Source organism: Uloborus diversus, chromosome 6, assembly GCF_026930045.1.
Source record: "Uloborus diversus isolate 005 chromosome 6, Udiv.v.3.1, whole genome shotgun sequence".
NCBI classification, from domain to species: Eukaryota; Metazoa; Arthropoda; class Arachnida; order Araneae; family Uloboridae; genus Uloborus; species Uloborus diversus.
Window position 1 is genome coordinate 149,024,858 of NC_072736.1, and position 8,488 is coordinate 149,033,345.

Genomic DNA, 8,488 nt, shown 5'->3' on the forward strand with positions numbered 1-8,488 from the left:
GTTAAATGTTTTTTACAAAGCTTAATGACTAATGGAGTGTACAGGGAGGGGATAATTGACAAACAAAACCATGATTGGACATGTATTTTCAGAGTATCAAAGTGTAGAGGGCGCTGTGAAAAGGCTTTGTTCAGACATGTTGATTCTTGTCTGAACTTGTATTGTCAGGTGACAAATCTGGTTTGTACAGAGGGCGCTGTGTTCGATCTTTGTCTACGCATGTTTTTTGAGAATCAGGAATAGAAGGTGCTGTAAAATAGAGGGCGCTGTTGAATAGAAGATTGAAAAATCCTACTTTACAAGTGCTCAGTCGTTGTTGTCGTTGGTTCGAGTACAGAACTATAGCAGAAGGATGAAACGTGCTAGTGAGTCAGTTATGGATTTTCCAAGGGAAAAAAATAGTTCCTTTAAAAAAGGTTGCCGAAGAAAGTGATATTTCTCTACCAAAGGATTGCATTCATCTGGGAGGAGATATCTATACTACTGTGAACTATTTCGCTGGACAAACTCGTGTTCATATCAGAAAATATGTGTTTGACGCTAACGGTTGTTTACAGCCTACTAAAGAAGGAGTTTCTTTATCGCCTCTCGTATGGGATAATTTGACGTTCCAACTAAACAAAAGCAAAGTGTTTGAGCCCGCAGGATTTGCCATGATTGTGTTGAAAGATGTCCTCGTTTCCGAGCAAGTTGTAAATGATGAGGAGCAACTAAGCTTCCAGAGAATGTTTCAGCGGAAAGACCTCTCCTACCAGTTCGTACCTAACCATGTCGTCCTGAACAAAACACAAGTGCAGAATTTTTTGAAGAGTACAGATGCAATATACGAGGTAGTCAAGGAAAAGCTTATAAAGTGCACTCTCCGACACTTTTTGCGTCTGCAGTTACTTAAAAAGCCCGTTAACAACCAAATAGAAAGTACTGCAGTTTTAGAGAAACCAGAAGGAGTGTCTGACTTTGTTTCTGCTTTGTGTGTTTCTATAAAAAACTGTATTTCCGAAGGCATTTCAAACTTAATGACTTGTCTTGAATGTGATATTGGGCATGAGCCTATTCATGCTCATAGATGTTTAACCATGAGTTACCAACAGAGACTGGATAAGCATTTTGATGATGCTCTTTTCAACATAAAGTGGAACACTTTTGCTGAAAACTTTGTAACTAACAATATTTCACTGAAAAACTTTCACTTTTTAATATTTAATTTTGATTTTTTTGAAACAGTAGACACAAACAGTATTTACGATAAGGTAAAAAGTTTGTATTCCTAGGATGATCCCAATTATATGTTGTAAAAAAAAAAATACTTGAAATATGTATACATTACTAGCGTGTAGAAATAAATGTTTTTTTTTTTTAAATGAATAAAATATCTTCGTTTTAACAAAAGTCTCATTTTTGTGTTAAACATTTTTCTCTATGCACATACATAATTATAATAATGATAATAACAACAAAATATTTTTTTCAAAAAAAAAAAAATTGATTTTACTAAAAGTTCTATATAACATAGTGTTTAAATATTTTGTTCTCAGTAGATCCTTGTATGTCGAAATGTCAGTTGAGCTTTCTAAAACGTACCAAAACCCTGAAGTTCCAGGGAGCTTCGGAGGAGTAAACACATTGTATAGGGCATTAAAAGATCGAGTGAAAATTAAAGACGTGAAAAAGTTTTTACAGTCCAAAGATTCATATACTTTGCACAAACCCGTTAAAAGAAAATTTCCAAAGCGTAAAGTTATTGTTGGAGGCCCATTGCAGCAGTTTCAAATTGACTTGGCCGACTTACAATCGTTAGCTTCTCATAATGACAATTATAAATATTTACTTACGTGTATTGATGTATTTTCAAAATATGCGTGAGCTATACCTTTAAAAGATAAAAAATCGGTAACTGTTTTATCAGCGCTCAAAAATATATTTTCTGAACGCATTCCAGAGTCTCTTCAATCAGATTCAGGAAAGAATTTAGAAATAAACTTGTACAAGATTATCTCAAAAGCAAAAACATCAATTTTTTCTCAACACATAATGATACGAAAGCCTCAGTTGTTGAACGTTTTAATCGAACACTTAAGACAAAAATGTGGAAATATTTCACAGAAAAAAATACACGGCGATATATTGACGTTATTGATAAATTGATCTGTAGTTATAACCACACCTGGCATCGTTCTATTAAAACAGAACCAGTTTCAATGACATTAGAAAATCAAAAAAAAGTATGGCATGAGTTGTACGGACAAACTTCCGCACAAAAACATGTGAATTTCAGTGTTGACGATACAGTACGTATCAGTAGAGAAAAAATGCGTTTTGAAAAAGGTTATGAGCAGAATTGGACAAGAGAAATTTTTACCATTTACAAAATTTTACCTAGATTCCCCACAGTGTTTAAACTAAAAGATTTAGCAGGTGAACCAATCCAATTAACTTTCTATGGAGAAGAACTACAAAAAATCTCTGACTCTGGATATTATCCAGTAGAGAAAATTTTACAAAACCGCAAGCGTCGTGGAAAAATTGAGTATTTCGTAAAATTTCTGGGTTATCCCGAAAAATTTAATGCTTGGGTTTCTGATGTACGAATGGTATAAAACTAGCTACCCTTCTGCATTTCTGTCATTCGGATAAAAATGTCCTTTTATTTGACATTGATCAGCGACAGCTCGTTGAATTTTTTCCCAGACAACAAGATTTCACAATTTACGACTCAGCTCCCTTCAACTATTAATTTAAGTGGGGAATGGGAAATTGCCATGATTGACCTCATTTATCCTCACACCTGGTACAATGTACGAAAAGATAATAACCTATTCGGCTTTGATTTGGGTGAAGGAAAGCCAGAAGGAAGAAGAATTCCTCCTGGATGTTATGAAACAATTCCTGATTTACTTAGAGCTATGAATGTTGCATCTCATAAAAATAAAATTGAATTCAGTTTTCACCCAGTCACAAGAAGAGTTAAAATAAAAACTGATGAAACATCAAAAGTAATACTACATGAAGGATTGGCAGAGCTTCTAGGATTTGAACCGGGAGAATACACAGGGACTGAACTAAGTCCTTTTGTAGCCGATCCAAAGGCATCGTTTCCCGTCATGTATGTTTATTGTGACATAGTAGAGCCTCAAATCGTAGGCGATGTGCAAGCACCTCTTCTGAAAATTGTTACAGTTAAAGGACAAGATGGTGAAATTGTAAGTGCTCACTATACACGACCGCTTTATCTGCCAGTTATTCGTCAGCACATTTAAACTATACACATCGATATCAGACTTCACTTCGGTCTACCAGTTCCTTTTGAACGCGGTAAAGTCATAGTTGTTCTACACTTTCGTTTGCGACAAATCATATAAAAGAGGGTATTTATTTCAAAACTTTATCATTTCCATTTTTGGACGTTTCCATAGGAAGACGTGTAAAAATGTTAATGCCGTATGAATGCTGCCCTAAAAAATTTCAAGATTATTATGAATCTCAAATTGGTAATGGATTACTTTACTATAGAGAAACTGCTATACAAAAGGGGTACGGTATTGGTGGATTTTTTGCTAAATTATTTCGCAGTGCAATGCCATTTTTAATTAGTGGCGCCAAAACAGTAGGAAAAGAAGCTTTGCATGCAGGAAACATGGTTGCTAGTGACCTGATTGCCGGAAAAGATTTTAAAACTACTCTGAAAACTAGAGCAAAGGAGTCTGGGAAAAACATAGCTAGAAAAGCTGTCAAGAAAGCAGGCGAAATGATAGGTCATGGAAAACGGGGCAAAGCCAGTGCTTTTTTCAAAAAAGCTAAAAACTTTGGTCGAAAATTAAGTAAGAAAGTGAAAAGAAAATTTAATGGTAAAAGGATTAAAAAGAAGCGCAAAGCATCCAGCTGCCTCATTCCAGACAAAGCAACAAAGGAGTTACGACGTGATATTTTTGACTAGAAAATGGCTTTTTTGCTAAAAGATTCCCCTGAATGTGCGAAATCAGAATTAGATCTGTTTTCATTACCCCCAACTCAAACAGTAATTGAAAGCGGTAATTGGATTGAATTTCATCCTCTTGCTCATGTGGCAGACGGAGGACCTCTTGAATTCAATGTCTCAGGAAGTGGAGAAAATTACCTGGACTGCTCGCAAACGTTGTTATTCGTCACAGCAAAAATAGTAAAAACTGATGGGAAACCTATAGCAGCAGAAAGTAAGGTAGGACCTGTAAATCTCTTTTTACATTCAATGTTTTCTCAAGTTGACATGAGCTTGAATGAAAGAGTAGTTTCTTCTAGTAATAATACATACCCCTATAGAGCAATGATAGAAAAATTGCTAAATCACGGATTTGATGCCAAAACTTCACAATTATCACCCGAATTATTTTTCAAAGACACTGCAGGTCGCATGAATATTTTTGATACTGAAGATAAAGAACCAAACGAAGGATTCAATAAAAGAGCCCAATTGTGTGGATTGAGTGCTTCAGTGGATATGATTGGTCGTCTACATTTAGACACGTTTCATCAAGAAAGACTTTTGTTGAATATGGTTGACTTGAAAATCAAGCTTATACGTAGCAAACCTGAGTTTTGTTTGATGGGATCAGAAGAATTTAAAGTATCGTTGGAGCATGCATCATTACATGTTAGAAAGGTGAGGGTTAGCCCAAGTGTTGTTCTAGGTCATGCAAAAGCTCTGGAGAAATCAACAGCAAAATATCCCATTAATAGAGTAATTTGCAAAGCATATTTCATTCCCGCCGGAAATATGAGTTATGTTCAGCATAATATTTTTACAGGACAAATGCCCAACCGCATTGTGATAGCATGTGTTGATAATGATGCTTTCAACGGAAATTATAAGAAATCGCCTTTTGAGTTTAAATACTACGATATTAATTTCATCGGTGTCTACGTAGACGGACAGCCTTTGCCTTTCAATCCTCTTCGTCCAAACTTTGCAAAAAATAACTTTATTAGAGCTTACCAGAACTTATTCAGAACTGCAGGTGATAAAGGTCTTTATCTTTCAAGATCAGATTTTGCCCTAGGTTACGCATTATTTTGCTTTGAACTCTCACCCGATTTGTGTGACGGTTCTCATCTGAATTTAGTTCGTCACAGCAACTTAAGATTAGAAATAAAATTTGCCACAGCATTACTGCAAACTATTTCTTTAATTGTGTATGCTGAATTTGAAAATTTAATAGAAATTAATAAAAGTCGAAATATTCTTTGAGACTTTGGAAACTGATGAATTCTGTACAAATTCATGGAATTTTATCTCGGAATATTGTTTCAGCAAGCTATTTCATCGCTGTCTTTCCTTCGGATAAGATACCTGTAATAAAAAAGTTCCCTTCTGCTTTTGTGATTAACACGGATAAAGATGGAGAAAAAGGAACTCATTGGCTTGCTATTTACGTTCAAGATGAACAAAAGCTCGATTTTTTTGACTCTTTTGGAATGCCCCCTGAAATGTATGGTGAAGATATAGCAATGTTTGTGAGAAACTTTAATCAAGCTGTCTGGAACAAAACTACTCTTCAAAGCTTATCATCAAATGTTTATGGACAATATTGTATTTATTTCATTTTAAAAAGATGTCAAGGACTTTCTATGAAATGTATTGTATCTAAACTAATTGGAAGAAAAAATGATTTTCGAATATTTCAGTATGTTAAGAAATTTTTTGGTGTAAACATGGTTTTTAAAAGATAAATAAAATATTTTTTAAAAAAACAATGTGTTAAGAGTTTTTTTTTTTTTTTTTTTGTACATTTTCTTTTTGGAAAGCTCACAATATAAAGAGACCTGCTGGAATGGGTTTCTTTCAGTCTTGAAGGGAAAAAATGGAAAGCAGCAAAAAACAAAAAGTTATCCTACTTCTCTCCATTTGCTTTGTATTGTTTTGTCTAATTATTGTTTCCATAGTTATATGGTCAAAGGTTGCTTGATCAGAGCTTAATACTTCCGCAAAATAAAACGACGTTAGACATTTATACAATTTATCAAAATATCGATAGAGTGGGTTACATTAAATGCCATGAATTTTCTAAGCTTCGTTTCAGAACCACAATATGTGTCGAAACAATGTGTGACTGCGTAGAAAAATCTTTGCAAGTTTTCAGAAATCATTGCTTAGAGTAAACTCAAATTATTGTTGATTCTTTTAGTGAGTGTAATACTGTAGCGCATACTCTAGAAGAATGCAAAAAGATGCTTTGCTTCTTATATAAAGCGAAGTAATTATAAAAATTACCATTCATAAAAATGGAGCTACCTAAATTGGTTCATCCTTCCACCATCCTTTTGACAGGGCCGACTGGATCGGGCAAGACCCAATTTTGTAAGAAATTAATAGACTACAAAATTCTCAACCCCATGCCATCGAATATTGTTTACTGTTATGGAAGTTATCAACCAATTTTTTATTCAATGAAAAATGTACATTTTGAAGAAGGTCTACCTAATAATCTCATCACGCTTAAAGATTCTTTGATAATTCTTGATGATCTCATGATTGAGGTATCGTGTGATTCTCGTCTGAGCAATTTATTTACAAAAGGAAGTCACCATAGAAAAATATCTGTAATCTTCATCACGCAAAATATTTTTCATCAAGGGAAAGAAATGCGAAATGTTCATTTAAATTCACAGTATCTGATCATTTATAAGAACCCTAGAGACAAGAGTCAAATTATGTGTTTAGCAAGGCAAATGTTTCCAGGAAAAGGGAAAGCTTTTCTCGAAATTTTCAATGATTCGACAACATTACCGCTCAGTTATTTATTAATTGACTTGCGCCCAGAAACAAAAGAATCTTTACGTTTAAGAACGGGAATTTTCCCGGGTGACAAGCATTTTGTCTACGAATCTCGCTAACTGATTTTTTATTTCATTTTATTATTTATTTATTTTCCATTGATGTATGCATTATATGAAAGGAAATTATACTTCAAATAAAGTTCAAATGAAAAGAAATTGTCTAACCAATTAATAAATAAAATATTCATACATAGGTTTATATTTTTCCATCTTATATAAAAGACTTTCTTCATACAGCACATTGTTCATTTTGATTCAGAATGCCAAACCGTAAAGATGTAGCATATCTGAATCTCTTAGCGAGAAGTAAAGCAAAAACGAATATTTTACGCCACTGTCCACATAGTCTCATTAAATCCGTTTGCGAGTGTGTATTAAATGTACTAAAGGGAAATGTTCCAGTAAGCAGACGTGTTAAGACACAACTTGTACCTTTTAAAAGAACACTTAGAAAGCTTGCTGACAGAAAAATACCTCTTTTTAAAAAATGACGACTCCTAGTTCAGAAAGGAAACGGTTTTCTTTCATTTCTCATATCAACTTCCTTAAGTATAATATCTTCACTCATTCATGGAAAATAGCAGAAAATTTCAACTAGTTCCAGTTGATCGGTTGCAGCAATTAGATTCACAAATAAAGCAAATTTTGAAAAATAATGTGAGCGATGATGCTAAAGCAAAGCTATACCTTCAGGCCTTGCAAAAATATGTTGTATTTCCCACAGTTAACTATTCTAAACCTCCAACTGAAGAATTAAAGTCTTCTGAAATAGTGCCGGATCGTATTACTGAAATACAACATGAAATCTTACAATCGGCTCCTAAACAACAAAAAACAACTGCGACTAAAATAATTGAATTTTTGAAGAAAAATGAAATTTTTTGGACCGTGAAAAGGGAATTGAAAATACAAGATAAAATTATTTCTGGCTCTAATATTGTTCAACTTTTAACTTTTTACTAAGAAATAGAGTTCGAAAACCAGCTGAATTTGAACAATTTAAAGAAGCGTTGAACGCCAAGAATTTTCCTAAAGGTTTAATTAAGAACAAATATTTGTCAGCAAAAAAAACTATGTTTGCCAAACCTAGAAAAAGACAATCACCAAAAACTTGGCTGAAATTGCAGCTTTCATTCCTCTTACCTGTATTTGTTTAATTTGAATATTTGTTAATCTGAAATTATAAATTTACTTGCATGTGTATTATGATAAGACAATAAAAAATACTTAAAGTAAATCACATTGCTTTTATTTTTTTCTTAAATATCTTTTACATTAAAAACAATAAATAGTTCTTGTTTCTTACAGGTTAATCCTAAAATCCGAATGGAACAGTTGTAAAATCCTCTAAAATTACCCGTTTTGTATAAACAATTTTGTATTTCTTTTCCTCAGACCTATTAATAACCTTCCGCCTTTTTGCTTCTCTGGTAATTTTTCTGTCATCAGTCACAGTAATCGCTTTGTCACGATCCAGACTTGTTATCATCTCTTTTACAGAATCATAATTGAGTAGTAAGGAGTTGCGGAAATTTAACGTAAAACCTCTGATTTTGCAAACAGTTTTTCCAGTATTTGTCAGAAAGGCGTAATTTTTTGGGCCACCTAAAAATAAAATAAATAAATAAATAAATAAGTAATAGAAAAACTTTTTTTTTCCCCACCTGAAAATCTGTAA

The 8,488-nt window shown here is 33.4% G+C and overlaps 1 protein-coding gene across 1 annotated transcript; it reads left to right on the forward strand.

Moving 5' to 3' along the window:
- Positions 1 to 3,937: 3,937 nt before the first annotated feature.
- Positions 3,938 to 5,221, forward strand: LOC129225028 (uncharacterized protein F54H12.2-like). The gene has a single exon (XM_054859575.1). It carries the CDS (start codon positions 3,938 to 3,940, stop codon positions 5,219 to 5,221), a length of 1,284 nt encoding a protein of 427 aa, XP_054715550.1.
- Positions 5,222 to 8,488: the final 3,267 nt, after the last annotated feature.